At 38.6% G+C, this 26,726-nt stretch overlaps 1 protein-coding gene across 3 annotated transcripts in view; it reads left to right on the top strand.

The window, feature by feature from the left end:
- The first annotated feature begins 6,666 nt into the window (after positions 1–6,666).
- LOC104068952 (vitamin D 25-hydroxylase) overlaps positions 6,667–26,726 on the top strand; it is a 30,312-nt gene continuing 10,252 nt past the window's right edge. The window contains exons 1-5 of one of the 3 annotated variants that reach the window (XM_009571908.2): positions 6,667–6,992; positions 10,305–10,446; positions 10,716–11,348; positions 13,840–14,169; positions 15,358–18,003. In XM_009571908.2, the coding sequence (XP_009570203.2) occupies positions 6,765–6,992; positions 10,305–10,446; positions 10,716–11,348; positions 13,840–14,169; positions 15,358–15,533 (1,509 nt within the window). In that variant the 5' untranslated portion in view covers positions 6,667–6,764 and the 3' untranslated portion in view covers positions 15,534–18,003. Of the gene's footprint in view, positions 6,993–8,898; positions 9,450–10,304; positions 10,447–10,715; positions 11,349–13,839; positions 14,170–15,357; positions 18,004–26,726 lie in introns of those variants that run through there. The other 2 variants (XM_054067716.1, XM_054067717.1) reach the window with 2 other exon arrangements.

The following is a 26,726-nucleotide window of genomic DNA, read 5'->3' as shown; positions in this document are numbered from 1 at the left end:
TATGGCATGGTAGTCTAACATCTATCAGGAATAACACATAAAGTTGATATGCTCTGGTGAAGGAATATAATCAACTAAATATGCTCTCTTCATATATTCATATATTTCGCCTCCAATTTATGTGAGTCTGTAATTGTAATGGCTAGAGACTGGCCTCAACTCTGACGCATAACACCTTGCCTATCATCTAAACTTCTGTTAGCATTTCCTTTTGCAAAACTTACATCCTCAGTTGGTCTAATCCTTTGCTTAATTCTACTTCCATAGTCTCCAAAAGGCTATATTCAAATTTAGAATAAGCTCACATCAAGCATAAAAATAATATTTTACCTATCCATCTTGTAGTTAATTTTTAATTTGGCCCAAAAATTAGAGCCTTTTTTCTATAAAAACATAGTACTTACTAAGAACCACTGATAGAGATTCCAGCACTAAAGCATTTACTTTTTTAATGCACATTAAATCTGGATTTAGGCTACTTTCAAGAAAATGAAACTGCTGTTGAAGTAATTGCTGAGAAATCAATGAATCAGTCTGGAAGCAAATTTTCTTCCAAAATGCCCTAGGAAAGCTTCCTGCCTGACATATGGAAGACATTTTAAACTGAAGATCCATGTTGCATTGTTTTAATCTCATTGAAACATTCCTACTGAGCTGAGTAGGTTTTGCAAGTTTCCCATATATATATATATTCAAAACCCAGTGCAGAACAATCTTTTAAAACAAATTATGCAACACTGTCCTGCGCTGAGGTTTGCTTGGCAAGGCAGAAGGGGCAGACCCCAAGGAAGCTGGCTGTGGCTTGGTCATCTTCTGATCTGAATTATCACTGCTCAGCTTCCAAGCAGGTTCATAGAGGCTCCAGCCCTATCTCACACTACCAACATGCTCCCACTCTCTGACAACTGGCAAAATTCAGCTACACTCCATCCAGATCCAGTTCTGGCCCAGGCTGCACTTCCAATAGGCTGACAAGGGGCATCTCTCAAAAGGAACTCACAGCTCACCAAATATAACCAGGGTCAGACTAGCAGCATGACCAGGGGTAACACAAAGGCATGAACTATGGAGGGAAATATCACCTGAAAATAATTAAAAATCAGTACCTATTTCCACTTCAGTTTTATACGTTCTTTAAGTAAGATATGAGTTGAACAAACTCCTTATCTGGTAATAATCTCAGAACAGAAAACTAACCTTGTTAAGCAATAGTTATAAAATTTCAATATGATTGATTGCACAAGTGCTGTGCTACTATCTTAGATGTCATCAGAGCATGTCAGCAAAAATCTGGTGAGAAACTACATTCTAAGTCCACAAGTCAATCCCATGCTTGTTCTTTACAGGATATAAGAAGGGTGGAAGATCTCATGTCATTATTTCATCCTTCGTTTTGACAGTACTAAGGTCTGATTAAGCCACAGTTTAATCTAGTATTTTTTGCAGTCCCTCCCAGGTGGCACTGGCATTGGTAGATACTACAACTACATATCCCTACCATGTCCAGTACTGCCCTCGGTGTGAAGAGGTCCGGGTGCAATTGTTTCTCAGCTGCCTGTTTAATTGTTTGACTCATGACAAAAGAAACTTATGCAAGGACCTATACCTTCACCTGAATAGGGACCAAAAATGATTTCTCTCCTTTCAGTGCTGGTAAATAGTATATGAAGGCAAAGGCTATTACAACATAGCGTTTGCTAATCTACTTGCAGCAGAGTTCTGGGAACCAACAGTCATACAAGGCTATAAACTAAAAAGGTAAATTTCTAAATTTATGCATAAAATTGACCTACTTTCAGAGTAGGTGTCTCTGAAAGAGTATAGTCTGAAAGGGCCAGCAAATAAAATATGCCAAAACTATTTTCGAAGTTATAGTCTTCAAACCAGTGTCAGTTTTCTGAGTCTGCCTGACAAACCTAAAATGTTTAAGTGCAATAGGGCTGTGAAGTCTGTTTCAGACTGTAGCTGAATAAAAGTTTTGATAATTAATGGAACCTGCAAGCTGCTTAATTTTTTCTCCCAAGAGTTTAATAGAGTTATCATCAGAATCTTAATATTGTTACTAAAAGAAAGGCCACATATATCAGTATATTTCTTCAAAAGTCAAAGCTCTGTGTATATATGTGTAGTCACCCCTGTCAAAGGATTGCTTTCCCCTTTTCTGAGAAGGCAGGAACACAATCATTTCCTATTACTTGATTGTCTCCAACTTCTTACAGGATTTACAGTGAAAAGTAATTGTAAATCTTGATTACTAGAATGTTTTAGAATTTAATAAAGATACGTGCTTTAATGGGTTTCTTTACTCAGCCATCATTTTTTATAATTGAGCTAAAAAAAAAAACCTTTGCTCATCCTATGAGTTTGCTCATTTGATCAACCACAATTAAGATGAGTAAAACCTTCCCAAAGAAGCAATTCAGCACAAACTGCCCCCACACTTCTGAAGGAATGAAAGAAAAAAAAAAATAAAAGGATCAGTCAGAAACTGGCAAGGAATCCTGCTGTTGGATAGCTGTTTGAGTCTTGCATCCCTAAACCTCCCTTAAGTGATTTCATCTGTCCACAAGGGTTTATTTATCACTTACTTCTGACAACTTTCAGTCATATTTATCCATGCTGATCCTTTTTTTCCCCTCCATTTAATCATTCATCCTTTAGAGGTTCCCGGATCTTTAATTTTAGCTGATTCACCACCTTTTTGCATTTGGCATGATCAAAACAGATTTTATTGTTCTGCAATCATGCTCGTCAGTTTCTTTTCCTTTGTTACAGAGGCTAACACCACCATCTCTTCTCCACCACCAAGGCTCAAACACTATGGTAATGTGAATTTTGACTGTTCTCTTCTCTGCTTGAAGATAATTGTCAAATATTTCTTGCTTTTTCCCCCCCATAAAGTCTATTACTTCCTTTTTTTTTTTTTGCCAAGCATTTGGGCTTATCCTCTATATCCTATTTTCTCTTCTTGAGTCTCTCCTATGCTATTTTTTCCCTGGTTTTCCCTTTCGAAATGCTTCCTGCCAAAACCGTCAATCCCCTTTTATTTCTTTTCTCATACAGATGCAGTGGAAATCATGATCATCTAAAACTTTAGGTGCATGTGAGATATTACATACTAAAATAATGGAACATCGAAGACAAGCAGTAAAAATCAAACAATCAAAGCAATAGTACTTCTTCCGATGTTTCCTCAGGCACTTTGAGAACTATTCACCTTATTGAGGGGAGAATGAGGGGAAAAAAGTACCAGCCTCTTTTTTTCCAGACAGAGGCTTGTGTCATAAGTGATTTACATTCTCCTGAGACTGCAATAATAACCATATGCATATACACCATACTGTACACCACCTAATTGCATGATGTATCTGGCATGTTAGCATTTCTACCCCCGCTATCAACAGCGATTCCATCTTGCAAGTTAATTCTGTGTAATTGTCAGTAGGCTGCAAATTAGACTTTCTCACACTGCTTCAAAGTGTTTTCTGACCAGCCAGTCTGCATACTTCTATTTACCTGACTATTCTGAGCTAAAGTGTTTGGAGACACCCTCTTTGTTTAAATGTGTACAAGTAAGTTTAAATCTATCTGTTTGAGTTTGTGTGCTCTAGCACAACTGCTTAAGCACATTGTGTATCTTGTTTTAATCCTTGGCGATTTCTCCTCATTCTGCATCTGTGTGGAGATAAGCTGAGGTCCTGAATCTCTTCTACTCTCTAGTAAGAAATCTTAAGGCAATGACTTTGAAATAGTGACATTTTTTGCAGGTATAGCCCAAGTAATTCAGTTAAGACAGCAGCAGTGTCATATTGGAAGAAATGATGAAGGAATAACTTGAAGAATGAAAAAGTAAACTTCCATCAGTGTTAAAGCCACTTTGTATTCTGATGAACTTGGGTAAGATTTTGATACAGGACAATGGCATTAAGACAGGCTTTGCAGGTGTTTTGCATAAGGACTAGGGAATATCCTGAGACAAATAAAACTGACTACTCACTGCATGAAAATTCACCTGAAAATCAGATTCTGTCACTGCATTGACCCATGGAAAACAGCACGGACCCTGGTCCAGCTGAGAAAACTGTGTTGGCGTCATTGCACCTTCATCAAAAGTTACTAGGGTATTGTTCTGTAATACACGTGACTGTTATCTTTCCTTCTCAATCTGCCCATCCTGGGCAAATGTGAGTGAGTAGTCTTTGAATCCTGTTCTTTTTACACTTCATAGGCTCGTGCTCTATTCTGCAAGCAACCAGATAGCCACTTTGAGTGCTCTGAAGCCTTGCAGATGCCTTGCAGCCAGATCACCAGCCAAAAATGTACACTTCATCACTTTCCAGCTTTCCTTGTTGTTCCTCTGTTGTACCCACAGCTGTACTCACTGTACTCTCAAAGCAACGGCCCTTGCTGTGTCTGAGTTCTTGGGCCACTTCACTATGAGCAACGCCTGGAGCCCTCCTCAGCTTCATGCCATGTACTGTCAGGTCAGTATTGCTACGTTGAAAGCAGAATGGCCCATCATAGAAACTTACTAAGAATTAACTAGTCAATGGCTAGGTCATCAAGTATGTAACATGTTTTAATCAGTCAGGTTATTAATGAAGTTCATGAGCATAAATTATCAGTTTAGATCTTAACAATCTTCTCATATCTTTGATATGAGCCAGCAGCACATGCTCACAGCCCAGAAGGCCAACTGTATCCCGGGCTGCATCAAAAGAAGTGTGGCCAGCAGGTCGAGGGAAGTGATTCTGGCCCGCTATTCCTCTCTTGTGAGACCTCATCTGGAGTATCGTGTCCAGTTCTGAAATCCTCAACATAAGAAGGATATGGAGCTGTTGGAAAGGGTCCAAAGGAGGGCTACGAAGATGATCAGAGGGCTGGAGCACCTCCAGTACGAGGACAGGCTGAGAGAGTTGGGGTTGTTCAGCCTGGAGAAGGCTCTGAGGAGACCTTATAGCGACCTTCCAGTACCTGAAAGGGGCTACAAGAAAGCTGGGGAGGGATTGTTTACCAAGACCTGTAGTGATAGGACTAGGAGCAGTGGGTATAAACTGGAGAGGGGCAGATGTAAACTAGACATAAGGGGGAATTTCTTCACCATGAGAGTGATGAGGCACTGGCACAGGTTGCCCAGGGAAGCTGTGGCTGCCCCATCCCTGGAGGCGTTCAAGGCCAGGATGGATGGGGCCTTGGGCAGCCTGATCTAGTGGGATGTCCCTGCCCATGGCAGAGGGCTTGGAACTGGATGATCTTTAAGGTCCCTTCCAACGCAAACTATTCTATGAGTCTATGTAGTAGATATGTAGATACTCAGTTACGTTCGATAAAAAGAAAAAATTAAATCTCAAGTTGGAAACACAGAGCATAGGAAATTTTAACAGGGCAGGAATGCTTCTAAGCTTTCTTAGCTCTGCAGTATATTCTCTTGGTCTCTGCAGCTACTCAAGCCCTCTTTCCAGAGGCATCATCCTGCTGAGCAACAATAACCCTCAGGAGTTATGCAAGTGATTTCATTGCTGCTTGGTCCCATGGACTGGGGATGTTTCCCTCTGTGCTGAGCTGAGCGCTGAGTCTCCAGGCCCTTTCTCAGAGCCTGGGAGAGGATGAGCAACACCAGGAATCACAGGCAGGGCACAGGAAGCTGCCACCCACCCAGCCACGAGCAGAAACCTGCCAGATATGCAGATATAGTGGGTGGAAAGGGCAGACAGAGAATCACCGCAGGATTTATTGTCTCGACCTTCTCCAGACCTGAAGAGGCTCTGGGAAAGACCTCTCAAAACTCTGGATTTTTACTTCTACAGGGATGTAACAACCAGCAAGTGATTGCTTATTTTCTCTGTTGTCACGCTTGACACGTGAAGGTGTTTTCAAGCAGTCAGTCAGTAGCAATTTTCCGCGCGTATGAAGGTGTAAATTTTGGGGTTGTCCTGTGCAGGGACAGGAGTTGGACTCCATGATCCTTGTGGATCCCTTCCAACTTTGGTCATTCTGTGATTCTGTTTTCAAGCACCCAGCAGGGATTTTTCAGCGCGTCACAAGCCTTTCGCTTTATTCCAGTAAAAGAAAAAACAAACCAAACAACCTCCCTGGCGAACGAGCCCCGGTTTCCGCTCCCAGGACACCCATTCCCAACAGTTCCCAGCTCCGCGCCCGAGCGCAGCGCATCGGGAGCCTGCTGAGGGGAGGAGGCTGAGGGGAGACCTCATTACTCTCTACAACTACCTGAAAGGAGGTTGCAGAGAGGAGGGAGCTGGCCTCTTCTCCCAAGTGACTGAGGACAGGACAAGAGGGAATGGCCTGAAGCTCCGCCAGGGGAGGTTCAGGTTGGATATCAGAAAAAAATTCTTCACAGAAAGAGTCATCGGGCACTGGAACAGCTGCCCAGGGAGGTGGTCGAGTCACCTTCCCTGGAGGTGTTAAAGGAACGGGTGGATGAAGTGCTTCGGGACATGGTTTAAGGGAGTGTTAGGAATGGTTGGACTCGATGATCCAGTGGGTCCTTTCCAACCTGGTGATTCTATGATTCCGTGACGGCTCCGCAGCCGCACCTCCCGCAGCAGCACCCTCAGGCCCGGCCGATCCCGCCCCGTCCCTTCCCTCCTCTCTCTCTCCTCCGCCCCTTCCCCTCCCTCCCTCCCTTCCCGCCCCGTCCCTCCCCTTCCCGCCCGGTTCCTCGGTTGACGCGCGGGGGCGGAGCGGCTCCGGGCCGGTGCCAGGGGCGGTGGTGGCAGCGCCGGAGGAAGCGGCGGCGCGGGGCGATGTGGCCGGCGGCCCCGGCGGGGAGCGGCGCCTGCCTCCTTCTCCTCCTCCTCCTCCTCCCGCCGCTGCTGCTGCTGTCGCTGGTGGTGCGGCAGCTGCTGAAGCAGCGGCGGCCGCCCGGGTTCCCCCCCGGCCCCTCGGGGCTGCCCCTCATCGGCAACATCCACGCGCTGGGCGCGGAGCAGCCGCACGTCTACATGCGGCGGCAGAGCCAGATCCACGGGCAGGTACCGCGGGGGGCGCAGCGCTGGGCCGGGGGCGGACCCGCGGCGGGGGAGAGGGGCTCCCCGGGCGCCTGCTCCCTCCGAGCCGGGGAGGGGTTACTGCTACGAGAGGTGGGATGTTCTGAGCTAAGCTAAAGTTCAGTTTCATCTGAGTCATTCTGTTCTTCCAAAGTCAGCCAGCGTCCCTCTGACACCATGTTTTCTCTCTCTGACAGCGTGTTTTCTTTCAAGCAGTGTTTTTTTCCAGACGCTTTGTTCTTTGGAGGTGATAATTTCTTGTGTCAAGCATGATCCATGCTGAACAGTTGTCTTCTTCTGCGATCACCTCTGATTGCAGCCTTTCCCTGTCTCAAAGGCAAAGTCAAGCAGAGAGCTGGAACCAGCTCTGAATTAGCAAGTTTGGATTGTTGCAAAGTTTCATAATAACATTAAAATTAGACCTCGGAAAGTAATAGAATCTGCATAGGATTTCTGGGAAAATTTATACACATGCCTGTAAATTGGAAATATATTCTGGAACCAGCTTGTGTCTCGTGGCACACGATAGATGGAGATCACTCAGGCATGTTGCCCAGGCCAGATAAAGAGTGCTTGCTTTCCAAAACTCCAAAACAAATCGTAAAGCATTTTATTTGCCAGCATTTTCGGTATCACGTTCCTGGGATGGTGGAGGCAGAAAGGACCTGTCTGCTTGCCTGGCTTTTGCTCCACTTCGGGTTTTTGGGTGCAGGGCTCGAACTGTTGTCCTGCTTCAAATGCAATTAACTCAGTTGTTTCATAATCCACAAGTCTTAGACATGCCAAAAGGGCTTAAACTTAACGAAGTTACAACAACCAAAGAGCAACGTTTCGCTGAAAACACCTTGTTTCAAAGTACCTTCAGTGGGTATTTGAAATATTTGCTTACAGCCAATTGGTACAGCTGTGTATGAATGGGTTCTTCTCTCTTTTTCATACGTATCCAGGCTTTTCTTTACACCAACGAGTTGCAAGCAACTGATTTATTCTTACAAGCTTCATAAAAGTTAAGACCTAACTAGAGTTAGCACGAAAAGGCTGGCAGGCATTAGCATTTGTCAGTGTTTGTGTATGCATACGTAAACACGCACACACACACACGTGTTTCAGTAACGGCTGGCCAGTCAGTATGCACCCTTGGCTACCCATTCCATGTGCTTATACATCTCCACACTATTTATACCGTGTCTAGTGGGGTTTTTTTATCAGGATTATCACTGGAGGCCTGTGAAGGAATGACCTTTTTGCCAAACAAGCAACAGTTTGTCTAGAAAATTAGGTCCTTCAAACTGCTGGAAATGTTTAAATATAACACCCCTAGCAAGCAAATAAAACTGTTGCTAGAAATTAAGTCTCTCAAAGGCTTTGTCCAGATCATCTCTGAAAGCTACAGCAGGAACAGAATAGTCATAGTTTTGTCATGATTGAGAAGCGAAGCAGAGTGCACAAATTAAAAATATGCTAAATGGCAGAAACAAAAGTATAGAATTATCTTTTTTTTCAATTATTTTGGCAATAGAAAATAGTACGTTTCAAGCAAAACACTAGGACAAATAGAAAGGAAATAAGAAGGAAAATGTGTCATAAAATCAACTAAACTTTTTACTTGCCTGGAACACTGTGTGTAGTTCTCGTCACCTGCTGTCAGAAAAGAACCTGCAGAGTTTGAGGGAAGCGGAAGGCAGCAGATCAGGATTTGGGAGGTTCTGGAAAAATCCAGTGAAAGGAAATGTTTTAAAATTTTGTATGACATTGGAAGAAAGCTATGTTCAAAGTATACAAAACTTCCAAGTGGTTTGCAGAAACCCATCAGAAATGTTTTCTTGTCACATAAATGAAGAGCCATTGTAGCAGTGAAGATACGAAGTTGACCAAAACAAAGTAGTCATAGAATCTAGGTTGGAAAAGATCATCCATTCCAACTGTTAACCTAACACTATCAAGTCTGCCACTAAACCGTGTCCCTAAGCACCACATCTACAGGACTTTTAAATACATGCAGGGATGGTGACACTTCCCTGGGCAGCCTGTTTCAATGATTAACAACCCTCTGGGTGACAAGGCAGTTTTTCACAGAATGTGAAACATTATTTCCTATTGTGGAGGCCTACAGCTCAGGAATGAAGGAAAAACTAGAGATTTGAACAGATTAAAATACAAATTTATAATGCTAAAGAAAGTATGGAAAGGGATATAGGATTTCAACCTTTAATTTAGCCCCAGTTTTAATTTTTAAAACTTAGGTTTTGTTATCCTATATGTTATCCTGTATACATCTTTCTGCAGGATGTATTTCATCTTTCTCCAAAGCATCTGGTGCTGACCCTTTCTGGAAACAGGAGATGGGTCTAGCTGGGCTATGCTATCATTTGTTGGCCATCATTATGGCTTTCATTTCTGTCATCTGATGGTTCTTTGGGAGCCTGCGCAAAGTAAGCTGGGGTGAGTTTCAGAGACAGAAAGGGCTGGGGGCAGCTCGGTTCTTTTCACAACTGACACTGCCTCTGTGTCTGCCATTACAAAGTGATATGTTGAAAGTCTTTGTGATAGGAACCTGTAGCCTCAGGCATAGTGCCCTCAATCAAATTAGGCTATTTGAATTTACCATTACTGAGGCAGGGAGAAAGAGCAGGTATGGTAGTAAAGCTTTCCTCCCTCCTGTGGAAACAGTCTCAGCAAATCAGGAAAGTAGGCAATATATGTATTTTATTTCCAGTTCTTATGTAAAAACTATACCTTATATCTAATAATACCTAGGTATATACTTGTATTAATATCTACTTATATCTACTAATGTTAAGGGATAGTACATTTTTTTCTGTAAAATACGCATTGTGGTACCAAATCCACATTTTTTTAATGACTATATGAAAGCATAGAATCATAGAATAGTTTGGGTTGGAAGAGACCTGAGAGATCATCCAGTTTCAACCCCACTGCCATGGGCAGGGACACATCCCACTAGATCAGGCTGCCCAAGGCCTCATCCAGCCTGGCCTTGGACACCTCCAGCATCCCCAGTCCTTGCTTTGAAGAGCTGTTTGCTTTAGGTGTACAGCAAAGCACCAAATGTATTTTGGGCTAATTTATTTTATCTTTTTGACAGAGTAAATTAGTTCACAACAGACACCACTGTGTAATGCTACCTGTATGCCCTTCTGAAGTTTATTGAAGTCTGTACTTTGCTTTGATGTTTAGTGTTGTTTCACTTTTTCATAGCTTGTTTTCATTATTTGTTCTTAAGGTTTGGTTGTAATAGTATTCTACGGTTTTGATTTTTCTTCCCTCCCCTCAAAGATCTTCAGTCTCGATCTTGGAGGCATCTCTGCTATTGTACTGAATGGCTATGATGCAGTAAAAGAATGCCTTGTTCATCAAAGTGAAATTTTTTCTGATAGACCATCTCTTCCCTTGTTTAAGAAGCTGACAAATATGGGAGGTAAGTGCTGATATCTTTTACAGAAAAGTGTCGCTTTTGCCCAATAGAGGGGTTTGTGATCACATGAAACATTTCCTTTAGCCATTTTCCCTACTACTTTGTCTCCTTTCATAAAATACTCGATGCTTCTTTAAAAATCTTGGACTACGTTCCATAGCAAGATGTGTGTAATTTTTTGTCTCATTTTTTTGGCTTGTTAAATAATTTTAATATCTTATGGGGGTAAAATAAAACATGGCATAAAATACTGTGTCAAAATATTTTTTCAGGCTTACTGAACAGTAAATATGGCAGAGGATGGACAGAACATCGCAAATTAGCTGTAAATACCTTTCGAATTTTTGGATATGGTCAAAGGTCCTTTGAACACAAAATTTCAGAAGAATCTATGTTTTTTCTTGATGCCATTGATACGTACAAAGGCAGGCCATTTGATCTTAAGCACTTGATAACAAATGCTGTTTCAAACATCACTAATTTGATTATTTTTGGAAAACGTTTTACATATGAAGATACTGAATTTCAGCACATGATTGAGATTTTTAGTGAAAACATTGAATTAGCTGCTAGTGCTTCTGTGTTTTTATATAATGCTTTTCCTTGGATTGGTATCTTGCCATTTGGGAAACACCAGCAACTGTTTAAAAATGCAGCTGAAGTCTATGACTTTCTTCATGAGCTTATTGAACGTGTCTCTGAAAACAGGAAGCCTCAGTCACCTCGACATTTTGTAGATGCATATTTAGATGAGATGGATTGCAATAAAAATGATCCGGAATCTACATATTCACGAGAAAACTTAATTTTCTCTGTTGGAGAACTCATCATAGCTGGGACAGAAACCACAACAAATGTTTTAAGATGGGCAGTGTTATTTATGGCACTTTATGCAAACATTCAAGGTAAGAATTTTTTACATTTTGACAAACTGATACACTTCCCTATTGCCAATTTAAAATGCTTTTTTAAAGTGGTGGAGTGATCCATAGTCATAATCAAAAAGAAAGGTTTGTAATATATTGTTCTACTGTATCATTCACCAAATACGCTCTGGACACATGTGAAAAGCTTATTTTATATGCAGATGAAGAGTATATCAAAATTCAAGTATGATTATAACGGTTTAGCATATTATTTTGTGAATACATTTTAATGAAGCTTTAAGATTTTAATGAAGTATTTCTAATATATTAAGTTTAGCGTTATGCGTAATATTGGTTGGGAGATGTGCTAATCTATGTAGTTAATAATTAAATATTAAATTAATACACTAAATCAAAAATGTAAGAATGTCAACAGAAATGTAAATCAAGTTGTGGTTAAAAGTTTACATACAATTTCTTTTCCTTAAGTGCCAAAATTCACTTGTGTTATAGACATGCATAGTTATACTTTTGGAAGAACAAAGATAGCACTTAAAAATAAAAAGAAATGTTAGAGTCATTCTGAAGTAAGACAGCAATAGACAATTAAATGTCAGTCCAGACATTTTTGTGGAAGTTTGCATTTCAGAAGTGAACAGCCATGTTTCTTGTTTCACTGCCTCCACTTATCTTTTTGCTATCAAAACCTTAGCAATGCTTAGTTCAACTAGAGACTTTCAGTATTTGGAGAAGGAGCAGCCTAGTAGATAACATGGAAAGTTGCTACTGATACTGTAACTAAAGAATATTGCTCTAACATCAATTTCATCATCAGCAGCAGCATCATTTCATATCAACACTACCTGTAGCTATAAGGCTTTCAGATCTGAAGTTCTGCGTAGGGAGCAGATATCTTTATGCATGAAAACTTTATATTTCCTTCTTATGGTAGTGGGTGCGTGACTCTATACCTTCTGTTTTTTCAGCTAGAATAATTTTTAATTTAAATTGGGTGGACAAAACGCAATTATTATTTTAAAATTAGACAGCGAATGTCATAAATATGTTTAAGGTAAATACAGCTTTACTTGAAAAAATTAAAATAGAAGTAGATGATGATGTCTGTCAAGGCCTGACATGCTATAAACAGTGAAAATCATTCAGATTAAGTAGCGAACTTGATGCTAAAGCTCATTTGTTGCTGCTGTTATCATTACTTTAAGTCCTGTGTTCACTGAGCTGGTTAAAATATCCATCTAAGCAAGCAAAACCAAAGTTCACTCAGATATCTCCCAAGACCTCTTACCTCTTACGTATTTTCTTATTTTCATTTACACAACTATTTTAGTTAGTTGATTAATCAATTGAATATGAGGAAACTGATTTAAGATGAAAAAATAAGAAAACTTTCTTCTAGCCTAGGATTGAAAGTAAGATCTAACACCATTTGCATTGTTAGTTTTAAAAAATTTGAGGGAACATATTTAAGAGAAATATGCAGCTTAGCTCATTAAGTACAACTAATAATTTTTTTGTGGAAGCTTGGAACTGACATTGCTATTTTTAACCAGTCAGTACATTTCAGATGATTTGAATCAAATGGTTTTAAAAAGTAAAAAAAATTGCTTTTATGCTTCTGAGTTTCACTGATTGATCTATATGCTTTACACAGTGTAATAACAAAATCTACCAAAACTGAAAAACAATAAAATGAAAAAAAATAGAATCCAATTTTATATGATGCATATATACGTTGTCCATATTTTAGTTAAAACAATAGTGAGTGCCATAATTAGTCAATAGGATACATTTATGCTTTATGTTATATAAAAAGCCCAAATGTAAAAAGGTCTACTTAAATCAAAGTTTCTGTCGTGGCTCACAAACAATATTTGTATGTCTTAAAACAAGACCATCCTTGTTCTTTCTCTGTTGAGATCTGACCAAGACACTATTTTTCAATAAAGATCAAGAAAATATTCTAGTTTTGCATCTCCTGTGCGTTGTCCATTTTGTAGACATCCACTCACATAAAATGATATTATCTTCTCAGATCTCACAATATGATTTGGATTCAAAATCAGTTCATGTGGATAAAAATAAAAAAAACCCTGATGATTCTGGAATTTTTGTGCCATTGCCCAGATTTTCATTATTGGTTCTACATGAATCGTAAAACTTTGTTTTAGAGAGGAGCTGTTTGGCTGTTTCAACAAAGAAAGTGTATCAGGAAATAGAAGAGGCAGTTTAAATTCCTTTGAGATTATTTAAATAACACAAGCAAACAAAATTGTGTTAAAACATTATTTTACTGAGAATTACTTTCAAAATAAAGTTTACTGGTGTATGTGCTGCTAATAATTCCTACTAGCAGGATAAGGAATATAAAGTCTAAATTTATAAGCTACTGTATTTTATGTAAGATACTTCATGTTTCATTATCCTTTTAAAAGTGTATGTTTTGTAGCTTTAATTAAAAACTGAAGGATATTGCACAATAAACATCAGCTTTTATTCCTGTTCCTAACAGGACAAGTTCAAAAGGAAATCGATTTAGTCATCGGCCCGAACAAAATGCCTACCTTGGAAGAGAAGTGCAAGATGCCATACACTGAGGCTGTTCTACATGAAGTCCTAAGATTCTGCAATATAGCTCCACTTGGTATTTTTCACGCAACTTCCAAAGAGACTGTTGTCCGTGGTTACTCTATTCCTGAAGGCACCACAGTCATTACAAATCTCTACTCTGTTCATTTTGATGAAAAATACTGGAGCAATCCAGAAGTGTTTTTTCCTGAGAGGTTTTTGGACAGCAGTGGGCAGTTTGTCAAGAAAGATGCATTTATTCCTTTTTCACTAGGTAAAAATGATTCCTTCCACTGTTCCTTTTTATAAATCTAGGGATGTATAACATACAAGTGATGGCAACAGATCAGGAATGATATAAAATATCCATTGTTCTGATGAAACAGCTATTTTAAAGATATTCAGTATAAGGAGTGTGTACATTTTATGTCTTTGCAATACATAAGTGTTATTCATTTCACAATTAATAGTCATTTGCTGCTAAAGTCATTACATATAGGTAATTTACACAACCAGTTTTCAAATTTCAGCACTGAGATCAGCACGAGAAGTTGCAGATTTTATCCAGAACTGGCTTGGGGTTCAGCATGTAGCACTGCATTCTGTCCTGGGGAAATATCCTGGCAGTCCTAAATCATTATGTATTTTTCTTTTCATGCTTATAAGGATGGATAATTTACCTTACATATGATTATCAAGCTAATTATTAGGTGTTCTGTATAAGTTAACAGCCAGGGCTACCTCTGCAGTCTGTAGAAAGACATGGCCTTGTGTAGACGGTGACTTAGTTTACTAATCAGGGATACTCTTTCTCCAAAAAGTAGGACACAAGACAAGACAAATCTCTTGAAACAGATGCATGACATCTAAATGCCTGAAGTTAGATTTGACAAAGTCCATCTTTATTGTGTCTTCTTTTACATTTCTTTTTGCCTGTTTGACCTTACCAGTTCCAGATATTGTTATCCATTCATCTGCGTCATCCACAACCACATTTACTCCCTGGAACTAGTCATACATGGAATGGGAAGTCGTATTTAAAGTCATTATCCCAACCTATTTTGTATCTTTCTACTTGCCAAGTTATAATAATTGCCAGGTAATAATGACTGGCAGTACATGTAATTAAGAAAATAGTAGGAACAAAGGCTGAAAGTCACACTATCATTTTTTTAAAACATCTTTTGTCTAGATGGTACTTCAAGACAAGACAAAGTAGCTAATAGCTTATCTAAAGAAATGCGAGGGTATTAGTTACCGTGGTATTCGCGTAGTAAAAAGAACAAATTCTCTAAAATCCATTTCTTGTTGTACCTTATTGCCTATCTTCTCGTACAGAATACTGCCACTGAGTTCATACAGCTCCTCTTAGAACACAGAAATGACCATTTGTATTCATAAGAAGAGTGAAAGTTTAATTGAAAACATTTTAAGTCTTTTCAAAATCTTCTTTTCAATACAGGAAGAAGACATTGTCTTGGAGAACAACTAGCGCGAATGGAAATGTTTTTGTTTTTCACTTCATTACTACAACGATTCCACCTGTGTTTTCCTCATGGTGTGATTCCAGATCTCAAACCAAGATTAGGCATGACATTACAACCACAGCCGTACCTCATCTGTGCAGAAAGGCGTTGAAGAGAAGAGTCTAGATTGTCAAGTTGAGCACAATATTCCAAGATGCAGCTGAGGATCCACTTTACCTTCTATTTCTAAAGGTGTTCATATCAGAAGAACTAAAACTTTAAAGGACTTGCGAACAAATTCCGATTATTTGTGCACAAGTTAATAGTTTCTTTTTACTCAACCAAAGTTGTGAAACATATCATGTGTTTAAACTTGATGTTTTCACTCCAGAAGTCTGTTTTGAATCTAACTTCTGATTCAGGTTTTAAATATTTAATTACTTAGTAAACCGTTTTACTTTTGGGGGTTATTTGTATAAGTATGGAGAACGTGACTGAAAGTTTTTGTACTCTGATTCATCTATGGAAATCTCATTTACATTATTCCAGCTGAGCTGTTCTTTATAATTCTCCATTAAATTTACATAGCTGGAAAGGTTTTAAAGGTATCCATTTAAATTTCTGCAACTCAGAATAAACTATTTTTTCCAGCCTTGACAAGCAAATCGTCTATTAAAGCATTTTAATCCTTCCTTTTTCTTGCCTTGCCTGCCCTGTTGATCACAATCAGATGACTATGAATTCACTTATGAAATCACATCTTTCATGGCTTACTTTTCATTTAGTACAAAGTATTCTGTTATTGCAGTATTGCTGACAATCACAGGAATCTTTTTTTGCCAGTTTATGGCATTTCCAGACATATCTTCTCCATCGCCTTCAAACATTATTTAATGATTAATCTCTGCCTAAGTAGCCTGGAAAAAACAGTGTTTGTGCTACCAGAGTCACACGTAGCTATATTACAAGTCAAGAATATAAGCTGCTTGTGTCTTACTAGAGTTGAGACGTCCTTGGGGAGGAGAATGGAATGGGTTGGGGAGAAACAGATTTTGAATGGATTTTAAGCACACGTTTTAGGCAGAACAGCTACCCTTGACTTCTGCTAAGATCATTTTTTTTGTTCTTGACAGCCCTATAGCAGAACCTAACACTCTATGTGGTGTGTTCAGTCCCCAGCATGTAGGGAGAAGTGGGGCCTTGGAACAGGGTTCAGAACAAAACACACTGAGCCAGCGGCTATTTAAGGACAGGGCTGAATGTTAGACCTTGTTCTTTATACAGTTTATTCTTCAACTTGTAGCTGCAGGGATGTTCAAAGGCAGGGATTGGTGGTTTTCTGCTGACCTGGTGTTTTCGGCTTTTACTGAGAGAAGTACTTGCTTTCTTCTGAAATAGTGAAAGAGAAGGATCAAACAGAGCTGATATCTGTCCATATATATAATAGCCTATTGATATAAGATGCAGCAGGGCCAGATTAAATTATTTTCTCTGTCTGAAGATAGTCAGACCCACGTGTCCCACAGACAACATCTCAAACACATATTTCTGGTGCTCTGAAGAGGATGGGCAGGCTACTCCTCTTGCTGAGTAACCATTTTTCGGTAGAGAAGATTCCTCTTCAGAAAGAGGAAGGAGGTAAGCCCGATTGCTGTCCATTTGGCACACCATGAAAGCAGCAACTAAACCACTCATAAGATACTGGCAAACAGTGGGGTTTAGGAGTCAAAATTGAGGCTTTTCTGGATACCTGATAAGTACATGTTGGGTGCTTGTGAAATGCTGAAGTAAGAAGTTGTGGAATCTACTGAATTTAGGTGCCCTCAGTATGAAGCAATACTGAACAGAATAGTTCAGTGCTACAGTTCTGGACTCACAATTCTTCCTATATCCCACACTGTGGTCTTAGATCAGACAGACAGAGTCTAGGCTTGCCTTATGGGTTGCAAGACCTCTAGGATATCCTTTGGTTAAAACATGATTCAAATAATCCTAATTGAAGTGAAGGGAGGATTAAAAAAATCAAGAACTGGTTCTTGCGGGGGCTACACTTAAAATGCAGCTGTCCAGTGATGATTCCCTTCTGCTGAGGTATTTTGAGTTCTAACTCCTGGCTAGCCTTTAATCTGTTTAATGAGAACTGTATTGATTATATGTCATTCTGGTTCCTAAATCAAAACACCTTATAAAAACCTCAGAATTTCAATCCAGACTTCTACCATTATCTGCCAACTTATGGTCTCGTTTAAGCAATCAAGTACATTTGACAAACTGTCTTTTGTGTAAATCTATATTAGTAATAGTTATATTAACATGCTTCATTCTGTATCAACTTTTTAATTGTTTCTCCCAACTTCTTAGAATTATCCTAATGATCCAACCTAAAAATTTGAAATAATAATAATAGGTTTTTCCAGTCCCCTGGAATTTCTGCGTTGTATCAAGATGGGTTAGTAAGTAGTAGATGATCAGTAGCCAGCCAGATGTTCAGACTCTCCTGTTGAGCTGTACAGCTGAAATACCTAGCATAGCTGGCTGCTGTTTAACATTGCTTTGGGATTAAAGGTTGACATATTAACCAGTGTATCTTTTCCTGGTTGTAGGATTTGAGGATGAAAAAAGACGGTAACTAATGTGTTGAGGTAAGATTTTTCACATTTGCAGAAGTTTTTGCTATGTGACTTTTAATGCCCTAATTGTTTTTGATTAAAACAATGTGCCCAGATACTGATGGAAAGATTTCTTGACATTTAAGTTGTAACCTCTCCGCTTCTGTCTATTGTGCTCTTGGTTTCACCATTTACCTGTTTTATTCCCTCCAGTATTTATAGTCTTCTCATTTTTGTGAAGAGCTCTTTGCTGTAAAGGTAGCTAAAAATGCATATTAAGCCTGCCTTTGCTGTTCTCAGCCCCTGTACAGTTTTGAATCATTCTGTTATCTAGTTTGTCCAGGAAAAAAATCCACTTCAGCTTTTTTCCCTTCCTGTGAGATTATTGCAGCGGTCTTTGGGCTATTTTTCAGTCTTGCTCAGTATTTGTAAGTGCAGACTAGGCTCAGCAGCCTCTCCTAAAGAACAGGAATTTTAGGACTATAACTAGATTTTGTATTTATATTAATTATTTTAATTTTTCCTTGAGCAATAACTAGTTGTCTTTTCTGCATATAATCACAGAAATTCTGTTATTTGGAGGAGAATATAGCCAACTCACCATTGAATTAGTTTACCATATCCCATTCAAAGTTCTCCAGAGCCAACTGCAGTGTAATAGCAGTAGGAAATTTGTGAGCAACTGTATATTTCACCTACATTTGTTTACTCTGTGTTGGCTCTGGTTTGTGTATTTGCCTTAAACCAGAAACTCTACAACAGCTTCCCTGCCTTTGCTGTTTTGTGCCATTTCTGTACCATGAAGATGGGCGCTTTCTGCCCTGTTTCTCACAGTCTATTCCTCTATCTCCTAGGCTTAAGTTCAGACCCAGGGTAATGCATTTTGCTGTGTACCAGGAGATCCCCTTCTTAACAGTGACGCAAGAGCTTCAGTCTGTATCATCATAGTATTTTAAATCCTCCTTTCTAAAATAAGATCAGGTCTGGGGGGGTTTGGCCATTCCAGCATCCCCAGAAAATGAAAAGGGAAACCTACAAGCATGTCATATGTGGCACTGAAAGAATGCCTAAGAAAATCTTACTCTTAAGACTTAAATTCCTAAACGTCAACATGTTTCCGTGATACTGGTGAACATAAGCCCCGTGCGAACCTAACAAATGCAAGAAAGTTCATTAATTTATGCTTTCAGATATTTACTGTACAGAGATTTTATAAAAGTTTAAGAAACATTACTGCTTCTCTGAAATTAAATAGAATTTATTGTTGTATATTCTTTATACATATCCAGAATATGTTGTGAAAGACCCAGAGAATCATAATAATGCCTTTTTTGTTATTGCCAGTACTTACTAGGAGTAATTCAGCTGAGACTGTATGCCAGCTACATCTTTTTTCCAGCGAACAATCATGTCTTTGATCTAAACATCTCTTAATATGGGAATGATAGGAAATAGAAATAGGAAAAGAAGAATATTACAGGTGATGTGTATCATATACCATGCTTTAACTGGGAGCTAAGAACTGTCCAGAGAACTGGTCATGTCATATGGAAAATAAAAGAAAGTTGAATAAATGGAAAAATTATAAGTAGGGAAGAAAAGAGTAGACTAAAAGCAAAAAGGTAACCTGTCCCAATTTGTGCAATTACTTACAAGTCATTATTATGCATGAGTGGTTTATCTGGAAAAATAACTAGAGTTCTTTTGATGTCATTTCTGGATTGAGTTGTCAAAATGTTTCAGACTAAGTCCAGAAATCACTGTATCTGTAGCAGCCAAAATTTAAATTTTAAATTCCAGCAGACTGGAATTTAAAAGAGCCTGTTGCTCTCATCCTTAAACAGAGTGTATCATAAAACTGCGGTAATTTTTAATTCTGTACAGAATCAGGGTTGAAAAGGAGCGAAACTTGCCACTTTTAAGATTTTAGCTTGCAAATAGTGGCTTGCAAGCTAAAATATGCCTGGAAGATGTGATCTCCCTTGTCCATGGTTTGAGTATCACTGCAGGAAACTGAACTGAACCTGCAAGGAAAATTGCTTTTTCATTGGGCAGAACCAATGGTTCTTTCTCCTCTGGGGGTATGCCACTGTGCAGCAGGTAAAGGGAAATGAGGTGCCCAGGTGCCTAGACACCTTTAAAGAGAATAAAGTGAATATGCTGTCTGTAGACCTAGAATAATTTAGCTTGTGTGGGACCATGGTCTGGCATTAGCTGAGGGACCTTGCTGAAATAGCCCTGGAGATCCATGGCAATGCCATCTTTCGCCTGTGGGTGGCTGGACAACTGCTGGTAAATGTTCAGGTGTTTTGTTGAGGATAGCTGTCAGAGGGAGAGAAATCTCTTTCCCTGTGTAGTTTCTCTGTATGTTGAGAGAACAGACATGCCATTCAAAATGTTCTGTTACTGGCTGGTCTAGACCTCCAAAGTTACTCGGCATGCCAAAGAGAAGGTAGGTGATATTGCATAAAGATGTGTAAGGTGAGCTCAGTTCTTTGCAGATCATGTTCAACAAGGGTTACTGAAGCAAACAGTCCAGGTAGGATATCAGATCAGCTCCTAGTAGTGTCCAAAGTGAGATATTTGTGTTGGCTTTACAGATGTACAGGCTCTTGCAGAATTGCACAGATTAGACTGCAAAGAAAGAGAAGCCCAATTGTACCTGCTGCGTAGCAGCCATCAAACTAATGCAGTTTCTCTGCTTATTAATCCAACATACTCTTAACAACCATTAAGCGTGCTTTTGGACTCATTGCCCTTTCTTCTTCCTGCTTACAAGTATATTTGCTGAATCTAAAACTACTGAACAGATGTGCACGTCTCCCTTTCCCCTACACCAGGTTTTCTTGCAAAGGAAACTTCAGCATACTCCAAGCAGGAGGATAATTCTGCCTCCATAATGTAGGTGGTGTTGATAAACAGTATCACAGTACCGCACAGGGTGATCTGAGGGGCATTGACTTTACGCTGCAGGAGTTTAGCACACTCTCTGTTCTGTGGTATTCAGCATCTCTCTCCAAGAATTCTTTGCCCATCACTAGATGCAACCAGAGCTTGGGATAAAGCCATGGATCTTTCTGCGTTTGTTCTGGTGATCCCTCCTTAAGCATCATTGTTGTGCAGATAAGTTTCAAGAACAAGATCACACTATTTCCTAGTGATGTGGCAGAAGTTATAAAATTGTAATCCTGAAAAGAATCCAGTTGATTTATGTTCATTTCATACACTCAGGTTACAATCTATTCATTTCACGGAGTATGTTTTTGACCCCTGTGGGCCAGATCCAATATCAATAGAAGGAAGGTCTTTCCTTCTGGACTCTGGCCTTTTTGGACATGTCCAAATACAAATCCAGATGTCTATGAGCCTATGACACAGAAAACAGGCATGGGATAAGGGAAGTCTATATTGAAAAGCTGTAATTCTAAAAGAGCCAGGGATTCATAATGAATTGTTAGTTAAAATGAACTTTAACTGTGCAGCCAAAAGATCTTGTGTTGATAGAATATTCAGTGAGGATGCAGAAGATATATATGTATTTGGTGGTGGCACAAGCATTCCTTGAATATTGTGTCCTGTTCTGCTGTCTCTAACTGAAGGACCATTTCAAGAAATTGGTATTGTTCCTATAAAGCTGTAAAAATTACTAATACATTTATGCTATATATTCTGGATTGCTGCAGGGTACTTTACTGATTTACAACCTGACCAAATAGCATGTGATCATGTCAGGATAGCACCATGTCCAAGATAATAAGCTTTCATTTCAGAATGATTTATTATTTCAGACTTGGTGACACACTGGCACTGTTAGAAAATTTTGGGGTAAGTAGGAGGCTCAATCATGTCTCCAGAATAAACACCACAGAAATGTACTGTAGAACATACTGGCTAGTGATCCACTGAGGACAATCCTTTTCCTTGGTTTACCAAACACACATTTAAGTCACTTGATTACAGTCTACAGCTATCTAAACAGAGAAGAAAATGTTGATAAGAGATCTCTTTAGAAAGTAGACAAGAATATATATATATATATATAAGTCAAGGTGAAATATCTTCAAAGTAAGAAGCAGATGAATACTTTGAATAGCTTTAGATGAAGAATCAGGTCTATAACTAACAGTAAAGATGCTCATTCCTGGATTGTTACAGACATTTTAAAACCAGTTATTGGACCTTTCTCCTGTGCTCTCCTTCTAATTTGGACTGTCTTCATAATTAGAAGTAAGCTACTTAAGGCTACAGTAGTCCCTTCTGTCTCAATCATCAGCTTATAAAATTTACTGTTCTCTGAATTCCCAACCTCTGCTAGTTAAAGGAGCCTGAGCTCACATAGCAAGTAGGTCTTTTCTTGATTTAGTATGTTATTCTGCTACACAATTAGATCCTAAATCAAATTCTGATTCAGGCTGTCCAAACAGAGAAAATGAACTATTAATCTGCATTTTTATTAGCTTGAATTGAGCCTAATGGTTTGTACAAGCACCAGTGAGCAGAGGAGGCAGATTATGTTGTTGTTAAGATAGCACATTCACCTGAATAATAGCAAGTTCAGAGAGAACACAATAAAAGATAGTTTAATCACTTTGAAAAAAGGGTAAAAATAAGCATCTTTTACAACAATGCATTGAATCAGAAAATATAAGGATTAAGGATAAACAGGAAAAAAAATCATGATGGTGAAATTGCCAGATCAGAATTTATCTTTGGGTGAGGTAGATGGAATGATGAAAATACAAGGTAACGCAGCCAAGTATGGTGGACTATTCAGTAAGAGTGTGAAAGGTACTCTCTCACAGATTCGTCTGTGAAGGTATAGACATGCGTTTTATAGCAGCCAGATGTCTGAGGTGTTTTTTTGGCATTAGGCCTTATAATTCAAACCCTTTGTCTAATCAAGATAAAATTAAACTTGTGTTCTGGAAATATTATGCTTTATTCTGTCCTTTCATACAATACAATTTGAGGATCAGCAGATTCTTCCATTTTTAGATTATCCCTCTAGATATTTTTAAAGGCTGTCAACTGTCTCGATGTTGGTGTGATTAGAATTAGGCAGAACCCCATACTCAGAAAGATCATTTCTTAGGAAGACTGCCAGACTTCAGGAGACATTACATTTGTTACATTCTTCTGCACAAGTAACATTCCAAATAGATTTAATCCATTAAAATAATGGAGCATATCAGGAATGTGCAATGTAATGCAATCGCTTACTATTACTGCAGAAGATGGCTGCTTGCCCAAAATTTTACAAGTGCTATATACCAGCCTATAGTAATATACCACAAAACAGAATAAACTTACTATTTATTTCCTTGCTGTTTTCAAATGCTGACTTCCTTTTGTATGCTTATACTAAAACTCTCAAAAGAAATATTTTTAAATGTTATAAGCTGTGACTTACCAGAAGCATGAAAAAAATATTACATATAAAAAAAAAGAAGATGAGCTTTTTATGTTACAGTTAATTTGTTAGGACGCTTAGCGCATTAGTCCCACTGTTAGCCTCTAGACAACATGGCCCCGTGGAAGCTCTTATACCCTCACTAAAACAAGGGAATAAAGGACAGAAAGGGACAACTCTCCGTGGGGAGGATTAGGAGTTTCCACACAGATTTGTCCATGGAGAGTTGTCCTAGACCCATAAAGGAGGAGGGTTCATCTGTTGTTTAGGTTCTTCACTAAATACAGGTAATCCAGGCAGGGTTTTATACCAATAAGAAATGAAAGTCCAGTAATAGAATCACTATGGATGAAATATTTTAAAGAATTTGTTATTCTCAGGTAATTAAGTTTTCTTTCTCTAAGTGCATCCCTGTTTAAGGAATCCAAGTGCCCTTTTGGTTCTCTTCAACTTGCATAGTAAGCTCAGCTAAAATTATAATGCTAGTGAACGTACACCACAGCAGAATTTTGTAAGCCTATTTTTTCCAGGAAAAACATGGGTACTTAGGACCCTCTTCTTGTGCCTATACAGGTTAGAAAGTTAATTTAATCACTCTTTTTTTGGAAGCTGCTTGTTAAAACCCCTTCAAGGCACCTTCAGATCTTGTTCCATTGTATTTTACATTGTGTAAAGACATACTGTATGTCTCTCAAAGAATGTACAATCTAAACTCTCACAGTGTAGATGCAAAGGCAATATACCTTAATATTGCATTTACTTCATCAGATATTGTAGATATAGTCTATAGAATATTCAAGTTCTTCATGTCATAATAAATATCATGAAAGATATATTTGAAAAGAGACTGTAAGAATAATTCGTGGTTGATTGCAATAAAACTCAGTGCTAGTGGCTAAAATTTATCTGAAAATCCCCACTTGTTTAATCTGAATCTTCTTCATAATTATAGAAATTACATCATCTTCAAATGCATCCAAGATCTCACAGTGTCTTAAGTATGCACTTTCCTAAGATCTAGAGAGGACTGTATAGTTTATGTTTTAAATGTAAGCTTTAGCAAACTACCTTTAGACAATCATATTTTTAAAAAATATATTTTGGCTACTGCATTTCCCTAAGCTGACAACAAGAAAGAATCTTAACTCTGTTTGAGCTTCAAACCTTGTCTGTTTTTTCAAAAGGATTCTAGAACTCTCCCTTAACACATAAAAGAAACTAATTCTGGTGGGAGATGCATTACCACTTAAATAAGCAGTAAATTAAAAGCTTTTAATATTCACTGACAGTTGACAAATCCAGTTCCTGTTGTTTGAATGGTATTGGCTATTTTCTATCATTGTGCACATTTTCTTATTCTTATTTAAAGTGTTCCATACCAGATCTCATCTCTAGTCCTAGTATGTAAAAAATAGGTCCAGACAGGATCTTAGGAAGTTATGCAGTTCACTCATCTGACTCAGAAATATATTTTTCTGAAAGCTGTTTTTCAGATTTTTTTTTTTTTCATTTCTAAAGACTTCCGTAGTACTCCAAGGGAATCCATTTCAGTGAGCCACAGCCCTCTCAATCCTTAGACAATTAGCTGTGTCAAGCCTGAGTCCTCCTTCTTCCAACCAAAAGCTGCTACTTCCTGTCCTAAGCACTATGAACACTGAAAACATTATTCTGATTACTTTGCTCCTTGAAGCACCCTTAATAATTATTTAAAACCTTAGAATATCTCACCTAAGTCTCATTTTCTCTAGACTCAAGAAAATCTCTTGTAGTAATTTAGTCATTCTCCTTTTCTTTAGGCCATGTCTTCCATATTTCTGGTAAGTCTCACTGGTCTGTACTGGAATTCTGCAATCTGTCTAATGCGCAGATATTTTTCCTGGGGTGTGACATCTGAAATTAGAAACAGTACTTTGGTAATACCTTCTTTATGATGAATAGAACAAAATTATTACAAACACATTCTCAAAGATAAATAGGAGGGCTTCTTCATTCACTTTTCTGATTGAAAGAAAGCTTAGTTAATATATGAGTCACATAAATTGGCAATACCACAGAGATTAATAAATTCTAGCAGGATGAACGCCATGATAAAAGAAAGAGGGGTATACTAGGTCCATTCGAATGACCACATATAGTAGTAAGTGCTTACATCTAACTGGCACAGGTGGCAAAGTCTGCAGTTTGCTCCCCATGCTCTATAAGTAATGTCAAGTTTATATTCCGATTATTGGTGTAATACTTATATTTTAAGCTAAGCATTCATCTTTGTTTTAATATGCAAGTAAAACGAAAAGACTTTGATCTCATTCAAGGTGCAAAGGGTTCTGCTGATTTGGAGAAATGAGTCATAAGTGACTCATCACCTGTTTTTTGGCAAGATATTTAGAACATGGACGAATTACAAGGTGAATGGTAGGAGTCATCTGAAACACTATACTCTCTCACTGTATTTAGAGGCTCTGTTGGTTTAATGTTACACATTTCTATTTTTCTGAAACCTTACAGATAAACCAAAAGGCAGAAGGTTTCTCCGCTGTTTAAGATTTTTACTCTCTCTACTTAGATTTCACAGATTTAACCTTCTGCCAGGCAACACAGTTTGCTTATTAGAACCTATCATACTCAGACACCAGTTGCTATAACCTGTGATCTCTTGAAGTACAGAACTCAAAGGATGACTCACCGTGTTCACATCCTAAAAGAAATCTTCCAGTCAAATATTTCTGATTGTGTTGTGTGCCTTTTAAAGGGTGTCTGTAGTGTCACATAGAACCAAAAGAGTGTCAATAGCTTAAATACATTAAGCATCCATTATTCAGTACCCTGACTGCATCACAACGATAGCATTTAAAGTCAGCCAGTTTCCGGACAGATGTTTCAATCTCAGTACCAAAGGAAAACAGCTGCTTCTTTACTGGAACCACTTTCTCTACCTTAATACTATTATTAACAGAACAAGCAATTGTTTGTTACTCTAATTTTTCTTAAGTATTACAGAAATCAGACTAACCAGAAGTACTATTGCAAGCTGTGGCTTGACCTAAAGTCAAATCAGTTTTCTAACTTCACGCAAGTCTTGTCTAAGTAACTTCATTTTCTGAAAGGTAACTGCATGTCTTTCAGAAAGTATTTCTGTCTAGAGGTGATAACAAGAGGCACTGGTATGCAGAAAAGTATATGCACTGCTTATACTTACTCCTATAGAAACCAAAGCCATCTTCAATCTGATGGAATGCCATAAGTCAAAGAGGTAGGAAAGAGTCACGTCATCATGGAGCAGTGGACAGATGACCCCCAACTGACCAACAGAGTATTCTATCCTGTATATATCAGTATAAAACTGAGG

This window comes from Cuculus canorus, chromosome 5 (assembly GCF_017976375.1).
Source record: "Cuculus canorus isolate bCucCan1 chromosome 5, bCucCan1.pri, whole genome shotgun sequence".
Lineage (NCBI taxonomy): Eukaryota > Metazoa > Chordata > Aves > Cuculiformes > Cuculidae > Cuculus > Cuculus canorus.
The sequence above is the reverse complement of the archived record's forward strand: the minus strand, read 5'-3'. Positions and strand labels throughout refer to the sequence as shown.